Consider the following 18451-nt stretch of genomic DNA (forward strand, 5'->3'; position numbering starts at 1 on the left):
CTTTACAACGTGCAGGAGTCTGGTATAATGAAACCATGGAGTGAACGAAGTTATCAGGACTCGTTTTGCTGAAGGAGGAGAAAACTTTGGCTTGCACACGAATATAAATGAGCCCTTCACAGCGTTTAGCTGTACACAAACTTTTGGCGGTGTAGTGTGCGTTGTTAGAGAGAGAGAAAGCTGGGGCCTGACATCCAGACATCCTTTTCATTGCATCAGCTTTTTATGACTGCTAGATGACTGTGATTTTATTGCACCAGATCAGCCTGCGCAGAGTGCGGATCCCTCAGCAAACAAATGCAAATCTATCTTGTTTTACTGTAGCAGAGGATCTCTTTGTTCCCATGGATACCAGCTCAATCTTGCACCGGTGGTTTCGACAAACGAACAAACATGTGAGTGGAGCGTCTCGGCAGCTCTCTTGAACCCGACCTTCAGTGAGCTGGAGGAGAGACGGCTGAACCAAAAGAGAGCTGGAGACCCTGGCTGGTAGTAAACAGACAGAGAAACAGTAAAAAGCCATTCAAATGAGGCACAGCATTGGGTGAACAGACTTCAGTGAAGGCAGGAGGAGGAAACAGGGAGAACTTTGTTTCAGGACAGTTTCAATAATGCATCCTCCTCATTTAGAGCCGTCTGCTGAGGGATGAAGGTATCAGGTCTTCACCCTGCCTGGCCTTGGGGAGGCCATTACTGCAGAATGCACCTGATTCACAAGAATCCCTTTTCCATGATAAATAATGCATTCACTTTGACATGATCTCGGTGAAACCTCAATATCTCGGCCCTGTGCCAACAGTGTGATATCTCATGGACAAGCAGCCAGGTCTCCCTAGGAATTATTCCTGCTGGACAATCCAATACAACTATTTACTATCAAGGACAAGGACAGATGTTGTTTTTCATTCCCACAGCAGGAAAGTCTCAGGGATAACAAATTCCATTAATAATGGTGAGTTTAAAGTGTAAATCCAGGTGTGCCAATGTGTCTCAGAGCCATAATTAAATGGCATGGAGCCACCATGAAATCAATCAGTTACACCTGTACCTCTTCTCCTATGGCAAGTTAATATCTCTGCCCTGAAAAAGGCCTGAAACAATCCCTCGTCCACTTGTTCACCATTACAAACAATATACAAACACTCGATAGTTTGCTCTGCACGTAGCAGAAGTTTTCAAACTGTGAGGGCCGCCTCCCTGCGGGGCTGGGGGAAAGCAGAAGGGGAGGCACAGACGGAGAGATGGGAGGCAAAGATACTGCTGATGAATAAGATGTGGAGGTACGTTAAAATGCTTTGCTGCCAGTTCCCACAATTACTTCTTCTCTAAGTCATGACAGTCAAATCTGAACACACAATACACACAATTCCTAGATTTTATCTTTGATGTGCATTTTGAGTAAACATCCACAAATCTTTGGAGAAATCAGAAACAAGACAGCAGACATCAGAGTAATGCAGTGATGGTTGCGTGTGCACCCATGGGTAACTTAACAGGAACTGCTAAGAGCTAATTCAGCAAACTTTTAATGCTGCCTGATTGCCAAATGCATGCTTAAAAACAGTGCTCAGGTCGAAGCCCACATCTGACTCACTGATTCCATTCTAACATCATGCTTCCTGTTTCCAGCCCCAAATTATGGGAACTGTCAAGCATAATTATCCCCCAAACAATGCGAGTGAACACATCCGTGTGCAATAACTACGAACTTCAAACTGGAAGAACATGAAGAAAAATGTCAGTGTTCCAAGGGATGTTGATGGGATCAAAAATGTGCTGAAAGGAAATTTAAACCTTGATTTTGAAGTCCTATTTTTACTTATCTCCATTTGGAAATAGTAGTGTTATGTTGCCATGGATTGAGTTAGCAGTAAACTACACCTGAGACATGCCTCTTTTAAACTAATATTGTTTGTATTCTTATTAATCTGCACCGTGAAACTCATGCTACATTGTCTACTAGCGGTTCCTGCAGACTACAATCAAAAAGACAGAGATAAAGTCTACTAGAAATCGATTATTATGAGGTAAAATATGCTTTTGTGTATAATTTGTAGGTGGATTTACAGACAATCCTAATGGTTAGCCAAGCATTGCAATTCCATAAAGGTAACCATACCTTATGTCCTATAGCCACAATCTTTTCTACCATAACCAAGCAGCTCTAGTCACCAGATGTTATTAAAAATGTTCTCATTATCCGGGGCCATCTAGCACCAACCTTGTACTTGGCCAGTGGATCGGGAGAAGAGACGCTGGATGTTGCAAATGTTTACTGTCAGTGGTGCGACTGCCCAATCAATCCAATTCAGTTGTTTTAACAGGGATATCGCTCATTTTACAAGGTCAACATCCGTCCCAGGACACCAGCCTGAACATGGAAAAATGATGGCTCTGCAGTTCCATTTCCTGCTGTTACGAAGTGCGGCGATAATTCATATTGACTGACACCACTGCAGCGAGAATCTTCACAGTTCATCTCACACATACTGCTTAGAGGCCAGAGGAAGCAAAGGAAAGCTGAAAACCTGCTAAAATGCCGGATTTCTGTGGCTTGGAACATGATGTAACCACCCACTGAGCTGCATCATCCTCCTCTCACTTGAAAATGCGCAAACATTTCCGTTTTCGTTACAGGACAGCAGCACAAGGGGAAGCAGCAGGAGGGGAAGACAACAACAAAAGCCAGCTGCAGGATTTGGAGGTGTACAGTAGACCTGGATTAACACGAATGAGCACGTTGTTGATTTTTAATGTCTTGTGTTGCTTGTGTAACTGGTTTAATGCCCCCCCTCCCAGACTGGGATGGCAAATTGTGTGCAGATGCCAGACACTTTTGTCCAGGGTCAGGGGATAAGTATTTACAAGCATGTGTGCAGCCGAGGACCTGAGGACCATAAACACACAGCTGTCCTAGGTCAGTCATATCGCGCAGCACGCACACACACACACACATCAATACTTTTTCACAACCCTAATCCATATTTTCTTTAGCTCCATCATTCATAAATCTCTGTCCAATCTATGTTTAGCATGCCAACATTTCTGCTCTTCACTGTCCCACAAATTCCATCTATTTTCTCGTCTTCTCATTGAATCTATTTTTTGCCTCCTCCATTCCTTTTACATCATTCAATTTCATGACAGAGAGACAAATGAAAAAGAGCTCACCTGTCCTCATCTTTCTGTTCCAATTCATACCATACTCACACCTCTCTGTCTTTCCTTTCTTCACCCTTTTCTCTGTAATCCTTCATTCTGCCTTGGTCCAAACCCAGAAGCCTTAAACCCTCATAGAGGCATCTGCTAACACCTCCTGAGGCGCATGTAGGCATTTTGCATGTGACGTGAGAGCCATGGATTAAAGTTACATATTTATGTTGGTGGCTAAAACAAAGCTAGCTAACGCTTTTGCACGCGCTAGGTGAATGCAGCAAATATGAGCAAAGGTTTCTGTGAGCATGATGACCAACCTGCACAGTGCAACCAACAATTTTGTTAAAGTGGAGAGGCTTGACCACTGAGGTGAAAAACCTATTTATGACCAGGCTTTGCTCTTCCGGTGTGTGCAGCAGGTTTTGATTGCCAAGGCTGACATCAGGTCGTGACCATCGTGAGGCTGGGCTTTAGTTAACGTTAGCTTGGCATCGTTAGGTTTTAGTTAGGTAGGTACTAGCAACAAGGCAGCTATCCTGGCCAGGGCTCACTTGAGAAAGAGATTTTGTGTTCTCGACTGAACTTGACTGAATAAGGTTTAATAGATTTATTGTCCTTTGATCAACACATGGCACATTTGTTCAGTGAAGAGGCCTAAACTCTGCTCATGACTTTACAGTAATCAAACCGTAAAATTCAAAATCAGTGTAGAATCACAGTGTGCAGTGCTCCTTTGTGTGACATCTGTCACTATTGGCTCTTGAGGCTCCACAACTAGCCAAAGTCAGATGATGACCTTGACAGCTCCTAACATCAAAAGCCCTGAGGAACATTCCAGTACATTGGCTGGACGCCTGGAGCCAAATGTATAAAACTCTGTGAATATTTGGGTGCAGAAATCTGTGCACACACACAACAGGACATGTGCACTTGCAGTCTTTTCGTCAGATTTATGAAATTCAACGTCAGCTGTTCCAAGTGTTTCTTTTCTCATACATCCTAAAATAGTGTGCACGTACACCAGTCTTCTGACAATCCCTACAGTTTACTATAAATGGCCACGAACACATCCCCAAATGCATGATTTTTGAGATTTCAAAAAAAGTGGTTTGATTTCAAGCATGAGGCCAAGAATTAGTGTTCGAGCCATATGGCAGCACTTTAACGACCCTTTAATGGGTTTAAATGGGTCTCCCGAATGGTATAACAATCTTAGCTTACTCAAGCTAGACTTGCCAAAATAAGGTTGTCAACCAGTTGTGCATCACTATGCAATCATAGCAAAGGTTTTTTAAAGTATGAATTACATCCCAACACAATGTAGAGGGGGGAAAAAAACTCCATGCCAGCCAAATTCACACTTTTATGATCCTTTTTTGCCACCTCACAACATCATACTTTTCGGACTAAAAAGACTGCATATACAGTATGCATGGTGTGAAAGATATGTAGACTTTATGATGTCTTGTTAGACCTTGATTTCATCAATATCTGCAGAAGTTCAAGTTGTGTCACAAAAATGAGAATTTAAACTGGGAGAAAACAAAAAAACATTGACCTTCACCCCATTCAAAAACAGAATTGAAATGCACTGCATTTTCAACTGAACAAAAACTTTGTAAACAGAGGTCAAAGTGCATGAACAGGAACACATAAACAGCAAACAAATGGTGATAAATAAATCAGTGGGCAAGGATTTGGATGGGCAGAAGCATCGGCTCAGTCTAGACTTGTTTTGTCCTTTTCTTTTTAACGGTTTGCATTAGCCAGCCAGGTACGAATCCTGCCAAGTGACCCTGAGCGTCTGGGAATGTGTTCCTGATGCTTCATACAGAACAGCAGGACATCACCACTCTGCTGCCTTCACCTAGACGACCATGAGGCCAAAAGACATAATGTCTGTAAGATGTGTGCCTGCGCTGACGTTGCCCCACGCCTGACTCCTGGTCTCCATCAACTGCAACGATATCGTTCCATCCAGCATGGGCCAGTCGCATGGGCCCTTATCCAAGACATTTAAGTCCATGTATGCCGACCTGCCGCTGACGCAGTTCTCTGGCCCCTGTCTGCAGCATTTCTGCTCCGAGTTGGACCCTGCATCTTGTGCAAGTGCACTATTGTGGCTGTTGTTAGTTTGGGGTCTCAGGGTTTGGATCAGGCTCAAAGAAGTCAAGTAACTCAAACATTAGTCCTGGAAGCTTCAAAAAAAAGTATAGCACAGTATCAACTATGACAGGCCCTGCATTGGTTCCTAATGTGGCCCTGTTTTGCTTTAAAAGAAAATGTCAGTATGTTTTCAACCTGGTTCTTATTCTATGTTGCACTCACACTCTCTGCGTTAGAGATTGAGATTAGGTAAAAATGACTCTGGCAAAACAATGCAGAATGGGGCCAGCAGCATGAGCTAAGGCTTTCCAAATAAACTTAAGTTGTACATTGAAATCAGGCACAGCTACACTTTGTGTTTGGCAGTAACCAGCAAATGTTAGCATGCTAACACACAAAACTAAGACTATGGACATGGTAAACCTTCTAAACATCAGCATGTTAAGGTTATCATTGCGCGCATGTTAACAAGTTGATTTTAGCATTTACTGGCAACCTCACAATGACAGGCTCTTAGTTTAGTTTAAGCAATATGTACGTTCTACTACTGTTTAAAATACATCATGTTATTCATAAAAAGGTAAGCAATGAAAAAAATAATCTTGCAAATTTAAAGTTTATTTAGTAAGCTTAGGGAGGCTCACACTTGTCCATGTTATATTCACATTGTTCATATTCCTAAATAAATTTGTGTTTAATTAAATTAACACAAAAATCTGGAGCCAAGTAGCGTACCTGCATATGAGCACTGGTTGGCTTCTCGGTTGGGCAAGTCACTAAGCTGCATGGTGTGTACTGGACTTGACAGGGACTTGGAGGTGACAGGGTTCTTACACAACGCTCAGAGGACAGGGTATCAGTGAGGACCCAACAACAAAGCTTAAAGGTTAGCATGGCTATGGAGCGTTGTCAAAGGTTGCTGGGAAATTTGGTTATGCTGAGTCCCAACTCGGCCACATTTTCAATTTGAGGCTGATATATTTAAATATGTACACTTTGCAACCTGCACAGGTATGCCTATATACTCCATAAATCATATGACAAGTGTGGAGGTGCAGGAAATTGCTGCCTATGAGTTCCATAACATCTTGCCTGTCGTTCAAATGTGAAAAGTGCAGCTCTTTTCAAAGATGGCTGCAAGTTTAAGGGCTCAGAGCGAGGAAGCGAAACGACACATAAAAGCTGTCGCTTGCTGTCACCAGCTGGAATTTCTTATCATCACTTCCTGCCCGCTTACTCTGCTGAAGTCTGCATTTCATTCCCAATTCACGTAAGTCGTCTGACTGGAATCTGTGAAAGAACAGAAACATGACGCATGAGCTCCTTACAAATTTATGTGCTCTAATCTAATGAGAATAAAGTGTCCCTCAGGGGGAAAAAAATAGTATATGTAATACATTTCTGTGCATCAAATCATCAGAGAAGCCCACGTTTCATCAGCTTAAGACCTTTCTAAATGAGGGTGGGGACATTAACATGAACCCTGCTAAGATAAGGGGCCACTTGATCAATCCCAGTCTAGCCTCAATATAATCTTGTTGAACAGCAGTGGAGGGTGAGTCAGAGTGCTTATTGATCACTCTGGGGACTTTCCCAGACAGTACAGCCTATAGTTATTACAGGCAAAGCTTCCCATCACCTACGATGAGAGAGAGACAGCAATTCCCCTTTCCAATTCTCCAAAAGAGCCAAGTCAATGTAATCAGCTTTCAGATATTTGGCTGCGAGATCAATAGTCCTTTCACCATCATGAGTGAAAGAGAATGAGTCGGCGTGTGCAGTGTGCGGTGTGGGTCTCTGGGTGACCTTAGCAGAGGTGACCTCTGCTCCATTCTGCCAAGAGACCCTCAGTCCAAGAGCTCCTGCGTTTGGCAGCTGAGCTGGAAGCTATAAGGGAAAATGGCTTTAAGTTAATGAGTTCTCTATCAGGATTTCTACAACATGCTCTGGCACAGCCTATGACAGATGAGGATGGCTTTAAAGTGTAGTTAACATGCGATGCTCTGGACGTGGGATTAAAGAAGTAATAATTTAAGATGGAGCACGTCTGGTCTATGATGGGATGATTATTTCGTTGCCAGTTCTAATAGCTTCTCTCTATTGATCTTTATGGAGCTCATGGGACAGGATTTGTGCACAGTTGCATGAAGGCAACATACAAATCCTATTGATAGTCTTGACGATTAGGCCAACAACCAAACATACATCTTTGATGCTTTGGCTTTAGACTATATTGTTATTTTGACAGGACTGTACAGCCTTTATCAGCCAGCAGCTCTGCGAGGCTTTAATTAGCTACAGTGATGCATGAGCTGATTGCTAAGGTCAGCATGCTAACATGCTGATGTTTAGCAGACATACAGAAAACCATGTTCACCATCAAGATTTATCCTGCTATCTTGCTAACATTTGCTAATTAGAACTAAACATGATGTACAGTACAGCAGTTAATTACATACTCACAAGATTCAATGTATATTCAATGTATAGGATTTGCGTGCAGTCACAAATCCCTTTTTTTTTTTTGCCGACAGCGTGATTTTCAATTTAATGTATCTTTATTGGAAGTATCCTTGTCCTTCTGTGGTCAAATTCACTGTAATAAATATGCAAAGTGCAGTTACACCTTCAAAATAATGCTTTCTGAGAAACATTCGATGATCACAGCTTAGGTTTAGGCACCAAAACTATTTGGTTATTTTTACTAAACCATGATGGTTTGGGTTAAAATATTGCAATTTTTACTGGCTAACTGAAAAATTTCACCTCATGGTGGTGCTAGAGGAACAGTCTGGGAATCAATAACCTTTATTCTCTGCGAACCATTAATGTTGGTACAAAACAACCATCTGACCAACAGACTTACATCGCTATTTGTATAGCTATGCTGCTAACATGGCTAAAAACACCTTAAAACAACGGTTAAAAGTGTAATCCTTGAGTTTCTCTTTACCCTAATGTTTGCTTTGGCATTTTTCTTTATAGCCCACCAATCACCATTTATTGCACTAAAACAAAAAGATAATACTTTAAAGTTACTAAATAATATACAGGGCTATGTACAAGTGGTGTTATTGTTGCAGTTTGTTAAGCTTCTTGTATGAATTATTTATCTTTTCTGTTCAGACTCAGCTAACATAGACAGAAATGTAAGTGGAAAAATCAAGTGTTTTCTTTTATTTAATTCCCACTTCCCCTGCTTACTAATTTCCTCTCCTTATCTGGGAGGAAAAGGGCTGGCATTAACACCTGTCACTACAACAATGAAAATATCATTATTACTGTGTTTCGTGAGCATGTTACATCCACAAGGGGTTATTCATAATCATATGTGAATGTATATCTCCCTGTGTTGCCATTATAATGGCCCAAGCTATGGTTTTATTCAGGGAGTGTTATTTTGTAGACCTTTGATACCGATGCACAAAGAAATGAAAACAGCAATACCAAAGCAACTAAACATCCCCATCGCCTCTTATCTGAGTTACATTCCAGGCAAACTAACAACACACTTCAGCACAATCTCCCACCGGTGTGTGTGTGTGTGTGTGTGTGGGAAATATTCATCTTCTATATGTGCGGAATAATCTAGCTTTTTGAAGGAGATTCCATATGCCCTTGCTACTGCTGTGAATATTAAACCACAACCTTATAAAACAAAAAGCTGGGCTATCCAATACATGTTTTCCGTGGTAACTGCTAAAAATGCCTGGTCCCTACCATTTCCTGCATTCACCGGCCTCTTCCTGGTGTGGCCTGTGTTACATTAAAAATGCGATGCTATCAGTGTGCATTAGGAGTTAGGCCACTTCCGCATAGCCTGCCAGGCAGCTGTCACCATGTGGATTCATGAGTTTAGCCTGAAACCTTTTTATTGAGGAAACATTTACGGCTCACTTTAGAATTAAGCACAAAAACGTATTAGCCAGCGCTGATGGACTCTCAAGGGGCTCTTTTACAAAAATCCATGTAGAGCAATGAAATGTGGCTGTGTGTGGAAACAAATAAAAAGAAAGAAAGGCGTAAGTTTTAAATAATTTTAAGAGAGTAGGCTGAAAGTTAAGCATATAATTCCATTTTCATGACCTGTTGAGTTTTCCAGTCGCTCATTTATTCCAAAACTGATTTTCCAAAGTTGCTGTGGTAAAATCTGACTTTCCCTGAGCCGGCGTTTATATGCACCATTTTCCAATAGTCACCAACAATCAGCAGAGCCAAGTGCGGGATAGCCTTTGGCTGCTATCCTGCAATTAAGAATTAGTCATTAATAAAATGTCAGTGTGGAAATAGATTTTTGATGGTTTTATATAATGGATTTTGCCAGGTTTTATGTATTTTTATTAGTCAGCTAAACGTCTGTCTATCATGCAGAGATAATAGATTTCTTTGCAGAGAGAGAAAATTATATTATGGCTTTATGCACAAGGAATCCAGCCTTATCTTTGCTGCTATCTCCTCAGGCTATTTAACTGCAGCGGCCGTGATTCCACAGGAGGACGATATAAAATCAATGCACACTTTCAGTTTGACATTATGGCTTCCCCGCTTTGCTTCTCCCTTCCCTTTTCACTCACTAAAAAAGCGAATGGCAGGATTTTCCAGCTGGTGGGTTGTCATGTTTGTGACAGCTGTAAAATCTCACTGTGTTTCTCCAGAGCACGCAAACTGTTAACATGTCATTAGAATTAAAAGCTTGCACTGCATATTGTTAATTGCAACTTGAAACAGCAATTTGATGTTTCCCTTTTTGCTGGTTGAAATCAAAGCACATCAGGCCAGATTGTGATCGCTGAGAAGAGAGGTAGGGTTGTGCAAGCTCTCAGGCTTGCACAACCCTCAGAGTGGCTTATAACATACATAACACAGCCTTTGTGTGAGTCTGCAGTCATGCTGCACATTTACTTTATATGTGACTAATGTCATTTACAACAATCAACATTAAAAAAAATCCTATCAACTATATATTGCATATAGACCCAAAGCCTCCATGGCCACACATCACATCTGCTATGTTGAAATCAAGAAATTATGGCATAAAAAGCTACCAGCCTGATCATCAACAGCTCAGCTTATCGTTAGAAGTTGGAAACTGAAAAGACAGGAAGGAAAATGAATGCCAGCCCTCCATCAACTTCTCGGTAAGACAGCGAAAAAGCCAACTGGACTACTTGTTACTGGAAAAGTCACGCTACTGCAGGGTGCTACTAAGTAATGGCTCACTGCCCAACACTAAAAATAAAGCTTCATTAAAACACATACACACGCATTCAGAGTCTTAGTTTAGTGGTGGTGAGTGCATTGGAGAAATAGCGTGCATTTGTGTGTGTGTGTGTGTGTGTGTGCCTCCATGCGTGCAGGTACAAATATGGAGCCATATTCTCAGCCCTGGTGAATTATGGTAGATGTCACTCAGCACATTGTATTCCGAGGCAGAGTAGTAATATATGACTCACTGCTCCTTTCTCTCTGCAAGCAGCCTGGACACACACCGCCCAGTAATCAAGGGTAAAGCATTACCCATATTCAGTATTAGCTGAGTGCAAAGTTATGAACAGGATGGTAAATATTGTTTTCCGTCTTTATTCCCTCTTGTTGGCTGGACTGGAATGAAAAGTGATATTATTTTGGAACATAAAATAGTCTAGTGTCATTGGAGAGGTAATGAGGAAAAAGGTACAAAGCCATAATATCCTGCTGTGTCTGGATTTCAGTCACGATCAGGATTCATTTTAGTCATTTATTTAGCAGATGTTATCATCTGCAAAAGAACACGAAAATCCTTTTGTTGTTTTCCGCTGTATGACAGATACGGCTGTGCAGCAAAACACGCCAAGTGGCAAGTTAGTGGCAAGCGTGTGCCTCTGAGTGTGTGTGTGTTTGCGCACGTGCATCCCGCCACCCCACCCAACCCTCTGCTCTTCACCCTTCATTCCCCTCTGCTGCACTGGGATTCAGTCCTCCAGCTTCCTTTGCAAGGAACAACATGTAAAATCCCTTTAATGTATGAGACAGTCATGCAGGCGGGGTGCCGGGGATGGTGCAAAACTTAGAAATGATCAAACTTCCTACAGATTCCAAACCAGAGCCGTCATTCAGTCTTATAGTAAGAGGGCTGTTAAAAAAACACTTCTGTCAGTTAAAAATTTAAATAATCAGTTAATGAGTTACTTTAAAGCTTTCTTGAAGAAACAGAAATTCCATGAATAACTCTGTACTCAACGTACTTGAGAGATAAAGTCATTTAAAAAATCCAATTGCCACATCAAGTGTTCCATGAATAATGTATGTACATGTTCACCAATGTTATCACTGCAGAAAAGCATTCAACAAGAGAGTACGTCCTGTCTGTACTGTCTTTTTCTGACCAATCCGTGTTTGTATTTCCTACTCAAGGTCTGTATTAGTGGTCTACATAGTATTAAACTACCAAACACCGTGACAAGCACATTCAAAAAATTATTCTACATGAATGGAGTGAGATCGAACAAAGTTATTAAGATATTCCAATAGTGGCATACTTGAAATTAATAAATATCATTCAAACGTAAATATCATATTCAAAAGACACACAGTGTGACAGCTACATTAAACTACTGCTAAGGCACATCTGAAAATGTTTGATACAAGACTGATGCAACCCAATGGCCAACGCTGGCCATTGCAAAATGTTTTTTTTCTGGCGACTGGGCTGACGGTCAACGCCTAATGCTGACATCCGAATCAGCTTCTGAATTCTGATCCCAGAAGTCCCAGAGCTTAAAACAAGCTTAAATCACTCCATAGTGCTCTTAATAGTTTAACTGGCGTATTCTAACCATCTGCCAGCTTTCAGTCATTTAGAGTTGACAAGAAGCTACAGAGCTACCTGTTAGCCTCCTCTCTCAACACTGACAGGAGGCGATTACCAATACCACATTTATTTAAATATTGAAATAGTGATGTTTCCTCTTCCACAAAACCATTTTTTGCCAGCATGCAGAAAGCAACTGCTACTGGTGGTGCGCTCACAATTAATTCAAGTTGTGATTTTGGTATGAAAACAATTAATTGTTCAGCCCTTAGGTCCACCTAATATTAAAGTTAGTCTTCAAAGAAGTCAGTGATATGTGATTGGTAGTCCTGCAGAACTAGTAGGTTACACAGTGTAATATGGTCAAATTGCAGCAGTATAGTGGCATATACATACTGCTATCATGAGTGACCAAATTAGAAAATTGTTTCATGTTTTTGAATAATGAGCTGGTTTGGAGTTTAATTAAACTATATTGGCCTTTGTCAAACAGAGAAATCGTTTTCCTCTCCATACACATACAGCTGGAACTGTCTCATGACTTATATGAGTTTGATTCGTTCATACTTGAGGAAAGAGAAAGTTCTCTCCCACTGACACAAAAAGTTTTTAAAAGGAAGTACACTGGAATAAATACAGGAATAACACTGCTGTCCTGAATATTCAGAATTTCCGATGCAATGGAATATTTATTGTTGCTGACTGTGTTTCACCAGCTCACCCAGTTCCACACATAAACATCGAGAGGCACCAGTTGTTCCATATGGACATGTTTACACTGCTGACCAGGAAGTAAGAATCTTAAACAGACATGTCTTCAGAGGGCCAGAAATTATTGTTATCTGAAATCACACAGCACATCAAAACCAGGCTTTCCTCTGATAGAAAACTCCAACAAAGCCACCAAGTCAAAAGCTTCCACTGGCTCGCAGGCTGTTGATGCATCATTGTTAGTAGAAAGCTGGAGAAATAGCTGGTAATTACTGCAGCACTAAGCTGTGTTTAGGGCTAAGTGTTTAGAGATTGCAATACTTTTGGTTTTCTAATCTGCTAACAAAATCATAAATGTGAGAAAAATCTGCTCCTACCTTACAAACTGCTGTTATGCGCTCGCAGGGAGGCTGTGTGCGTGAGCATGAAGCTCTCAGTACACTGCTGACTGCTGGACGATGGTGACCTGCGAGGAGAGCGCTGAAAGCGACTCCTCCTGTTGAAGTAGCTGCCAGCTGTCCAGGACCTCTTGTGCTTCCTCAGGTACTCCTTGTAGTTCTTGGTGAGCAGCGTGTACAGAAAAGGGTTGATGCAGCTGTTGGAATACGTCAGACACGTGGTCAGGTAGTTGATGTTGCGTTTGACTTTGGTGGACAGGGACAGTGAGGGGTGAAACTGACCCAGCAACTGCCAGATCCAGAAGGGCAGGAAGCATGCCCAGAAGAGGAGCACAATGGTGAAGATCAGGTACAGCACCTTTAGAGGCATAAGAACAGAACAAAGATGAACTATTAATGAGAATCATTAATGCAAATGGATCGTGGCGCATTAATTTCAAACGGCTCACAAAATGTTAGCATCTGGATGCTGTGACAAATTATGGCTTCTCAAACCGTGCCGCTCTGGCCCAGCATGATCACAGCCAGGGATCCACAGTTCCAGCATTGGTAGGAGCAGAGAGGTTTAATTATTCCTGTAGCAGGCACGGGCGCTCTTGAAAGTGCATTTTCTCCTGCTCCAAGGTATAAGTAAATCCTATGAACAGCTTTTAATGCAACTGAAGGGCAGCATTCACCAGATTGTTAATCACACTGATAAGCCAAAATGAAGCTGTCTTAAGCCCTGCTATGAAGAAAATTGGAACAGGTTTTGTCTCAGTGTGAGCAGACTGGAAGGGGAATGAGGGGGATGGAAAATGGAAAACGTGCAGCAGCGGGGAGGGGATTGATAATGGGACGCTTTAACCTGAGAGCCAAACTGATGCTGCTACTCTCATATACTCTTAAATAGCAACTGTGTATCTTTTATGATGACAGTCTTGTTGGCAAACCCTTGCCCAAACAGCAGGTCATACAGTGGCAGTGAGACAGAATGTCTCAACACTATGAGCTACAAGAGCCCTCCCTCAGGAGTTAGTACACTCTCCACAAGGAGTATGACTAAATCAGCTGCCTTGGTGAGTGGCATGTCAGTGGTGTTTGTACAGCAGCCTCTTGCCTAACTTCCTGCCTCCTCATCAGGTTCTACCTGATGGATTGTGTCCATTTCCAGCTGTGATGCATTTCCAGCTAAGTGGCAGGAAACTGGCTGAGGCGTGAGGGACAGAGTCTTGGGTGATGCTGCCAACAAAAAAGTAGAACCAAGAACTGGGCCTTGGATTGGTTTTTGAGAAGCTGTCCACCTTCCACAGAGGGAGTTGGGGTAGTTGTGCGGATCCACAAAAAGGTCAACAGTTTTTCCTGCCTCCTGCTAAGAGACAATGGCAACAATCATTCCCCATTCTTAATCAAGTAGTCCAGCAAATCCTGTCTCAAAACAGTTAAAACAGTTCCACTTATTTGTCAAGTCAAGGGTGGATTATTGTAATTCCCTATTATCAGGCTGCCCCAATAAGTTGATCTCCAACTGATCCAGACCCTCCAGCTGATCCAGAATGCTGTTGCACACACACGTTCTTACAAAAACTAGGAAAAGAGATCATAGTTCTTCTGCATTCGCCTCTCTGAGCTGGCTCCTTGTACAATCAACAATATCATTTGAAATCCCTCTCCTTTCCTACAAAGCCCTAAATGGCCAGACACTATCATATCTTAAAAGGCTCACAGTAGCCTGCGGCCCTACTAGAACATTGCGCTCCCAGAACGCTCCCAGCTCTTGCCCTGCGGAACCGGACTATTGTCCAGTCTAAATCCAGGGGCTGGCTCAGGCTTGCCTTGTCCTAGTTATGCTGCTATAGGCTGTGACTGCCACCATCTGTATGCATTCATGTCCCATTACTATGTATGTTACTAACTTGTCTTCTTCGTTGAAGTATATACTTATTTTATTCTTAGTCATGTTTCTATCATTATTATAGCTGCCGTCATCGCTGTGCCTTTTTCTCTCTCTCAGCTCAACCTAGAGTCTGGTTCTGTTTGACGTTTCTGTTAAAAGGAAATTCCCCCTCACCACCATCGCCAAATGCTTGCTCACAGGGGAGTTGTTGGGTTTCTGTACACTGGGGAATATGGTCTTGACCTATACTATAGTCACAGTGTCATGAGATATGGCTGAGCACATACATGCAAATATTCACAGTGTAAATCTGAAAGTCAAGAGTGTGAGCTCGTGTGAAATAGAACCGCTTGTATCTCTAAAATACACTTTCTAGTGATGCACTGACCTTTTGATTGGGAAGTTTCTTGGTCTGTTTGAAGGTCTCCGTCTGTGAAACCCAATAAGTGCGCGCAAGCTGAATGTAGAGATAGCCGATGATCAGTCCTGGGGCGACAATGCTAGTGCAAAACAGGAAGGAGATGTAAACTTTGTAGGAGAGTGGCGACAAGGTGGGCTGACACATGGCCTTGCTGCCCACTGTCATTAGCTGAATGCTCACAATCATCGGTAGGGTGAGGATAAGAGATGCGGCCCAGACCAGCAGAGCGATGGCCTTCCGGTAACTTTTAGACCGCTTCACCGTGTCAAGTGGCTTGAGAACAGCGAAGTAGCGCTCCGTGCTCATGATCGTCAGTGTGAAGATACTGGCATGCATGGTCAGGAAGTCCATGCTGATCAGAATCCGACACCCTGCGTCCCCAAAGTACCATCCCTTTAGGAAGTGTGTGCAGACTACAAAGGGTATGGTGAGAAGATACAGCAAATCTGCCAAAGCTAAGTTTATGATGTAGATGTACATCGAAGCTGCAGTCCTCATGGAGTGGCACATGACCACCAGGGTGTAAATGTTCCCCGAGACACCGACGAGGCACATGATAGAGAGGATGGTGCCAATGGTAAAAGTGGCGGCTGTGTCCTCATGCCCGTGCACTGGGGGGGCGGTGGCATTGGCACCCCTTTCCACGAGGACTCCCACAGGCTCCATGGACACAGTGGTCATATCTGAATGTGTGAGAACAGAAATGTAAGGGTTTAGAGTGGCAGCTATACAGAAAATTACAGCTGGTAATCAACCCTTCTGTTCTATTTTTGGACCGGTCTGTGGATTACTTCATAGAAGTGATCTTACATGAATGGGGACTATTAGAGTCAGAGAAACTATATTGGCCTGTTTGATTTAATTTATAATCACCATTTATGACAGAAGAAGAAGTCATTAGGTAAAGACTTAATGAGCTAGCTGTCAGTGCAAAGCTTCTTTTCAGGCTCCATGTCTTCTGGTCATTAAAAAATCTGCATCTTTCAGCTGAAGTACCTCTGACTGTTTGCACTCACTCATATTGAGGAAGATGAAATCCCTCATTTTACTCATTAGATTAGAAAGCAGCTCTGAAAATAGATTCGAGCTCATATCAATTCAATTAAATGCCTATGTTTTATAAAACACCCTGAAGTTCTTATAAGGTTACCCAACTTTTCCTAAATTGGTCATGAAATGAGAGTTGGACAGATTTTGAAACAGTTTGTGTCTGATCTCAGGTTTTTCAGTGGCAATTGGCACAAGTACCACAAGTAATAATAATAATAATAATAATAATAAGAAGAAGAAGAAGAAGAAGAAGAAGAAGGATTTGATTAATGAGGTGGAGCTTAAACTATAATAATATATCCTAATGTATTACTGTGTAGTTGATTTATATTTTGTATTAAAAATCTAAATGTGCAAACTAACTTGTAACCAAAGCTATTAAATAAATGTGGTGGAGTAAAAAGCACAACATTGGCCTCCACAATGTGGTGTAAAACCGCAGGAAATGCAAACACTCAAGTAAGTACCTTAAAACTGTACTTGAATAAAGTACTTAAGTAAATGTATTTAGTTACATTCCATCACTGTGACTGTTTGAACTGAGTGTGCACTGTGCCAAAGTCTGATTCAAAGATTGGATTGGAAAGCAGTAAATAATATGACAGGTTGCATTTTGATTGCTTAATGCTGATAAAATGAGCAAATCTTCGATTCAGTGAGAGGAAGTTATCGGGTGAAATTCTGAGTATTATTTACGTCAGCAGAATGATGACGAAATGCATCTTCACTCCCTGAGAGTATAGAGGCAAAACTATGAAAGTTTTTGTTATGCACCCACCCGGGGGGTACATTAAATAAAATGAGCCAAATGTTACAGAGTAGATGCAACTGTTGAAGGAACACAGAGAACTTCTTGCTCAGTCACAGAGGTCTCCCTTTGTCCACACTATGAACTGTCAGACTCAGACAGAAATATCTGACAAAGTATTCTTCCTTTGCGACACGTTCCTTTGCTGTTCCAAAAGCACGAGCAGCAGAGATGAAGTCAGACAGGGTTAATATTGCATTTATATCCTCACTAATAGACCTGTCTGCTCCCATAAGCACATAGTGCATGCATGTTAATGCATCTCTGTGGCCAAATACAACTCTATATGGGCATGCAAGTGGATTAGAGTATACACAGACTTACCTGGACTGCGTCCCTGGACAGAAGGGTTCAACGCTCTGCTGCGGTTCCATCAGCCATCACTTTTCTCCTCCTAACTTCACACTCACTGCAAAAATTTCACACTCCATAAAAGTCCCAACAGATTCTACAGAGTATCTGAGAGATGACACGCAGGTGGAACAAAAGGAAAAAAAAAAAATCTATATCCAGCAGTGTCGAGGGGGAAAATAACCTAAATGAGTCATCCACTACAAAGAAAATCCCTCCATTGTTTACTATTGTCTCAACAGCAAATTAGCCAATCCAGTGTGTCTAGGTTCAGGAGAAAGGCGCGCTGATAGCAGCCCTAAAAGTTCTCTTCCATTCCCAGTACTCTTTGTGCACCTTGTTAGCATCCAGACACTGGATGTCAGCTGTGGCGCTGGCAGCAGAGTAATTTAATTCAGAGAAAATATTAAAAACAAGAGAACATCAGTGAAATGATGATGAGAAGTGAGGATCGCATTAAGCTACAGCTGCTTGCGGAGACTCCCCCCTTAGACTGAGAGAGAGTGTGTGTGTGAGAGAGAGAGAGCGAGTGCCAGAGGTAGAGAGAGAAAGAGAGAGAGAGAGAGAGAGAGAGGAGGGTGCTGCTAGTGAGGCACTCTCGCCCACAAACCCAAAGTGGGAGGGAGAAGACGGAGAGAACGGACAAGAGAGGTATGCAGGAAATGTGTTCTGCTCTCTCTCTCTCTCTCTCTCTCTATCCTCTAACCCCTGTGCCATCTATTTCCATGCGACAGGGGCGTGTGCCACGGTTGAGACACATTACACACCGACAGAACAACGCTGA

At 42.1% G+C, this 18451-nt stretch overlaps 1 protein-coding gene across 2 annotated transcripts in view; it reads right to left on the reverse strand.

Annotated features, from left to right (window-relative positions):
* LOC121624884 (urotensin-2 receptor) overlaps nt 1-17773 on the reverse strand; it is a 41156-nt gene extending 23383 nt beyond the window's left edge. Inside the window, exons 1-4 of one of the 2 annotated variants that reach the window (XM_041962841.1) lie at nt 17641-17773; nt 15426-16141; nt 13141-13519; nt 5910-6552 (exon numbers count right to left, since the gene is read on the reverse strand). In XM_041962841.1, coding sequence (XP_041818775.1) covers nt 13142-13519; nt 15426-16139 — 1092 coding nt within the window. In that variant the 5' untranslated portion in view covers nt 16140-16141; nt 17641-17773 and the 3' untranslated portion in view covers nt 5910-6552; nt 13141. Of the gene's footprint in view, nt 1-5909; nt 6553-13140; nt 13520-15425; nt 16142-17640 lie in introns of those variants that run through there. The other variant, XM_041962840.1, reaches the window with a different exon arrangement.
* Nucleotides 17774-18451: the final 678 nt, after the last annotated feature.

The sequence above is a fragment of the Chelmon rostratus genome, chromosome 21 (genome assembly GCF_017976325.1).
Source record: "Chelmon rostratus isolate fCheRos1 chromosome 21, fCheRos1.pri, whole genome shotgun sequence".
NCBI lineage: Eukaryota > Metazoa > Chordata > Actinopteri > Chaetodontiformes > Chaetodontidae > Chelmon > Chelmon rostratus.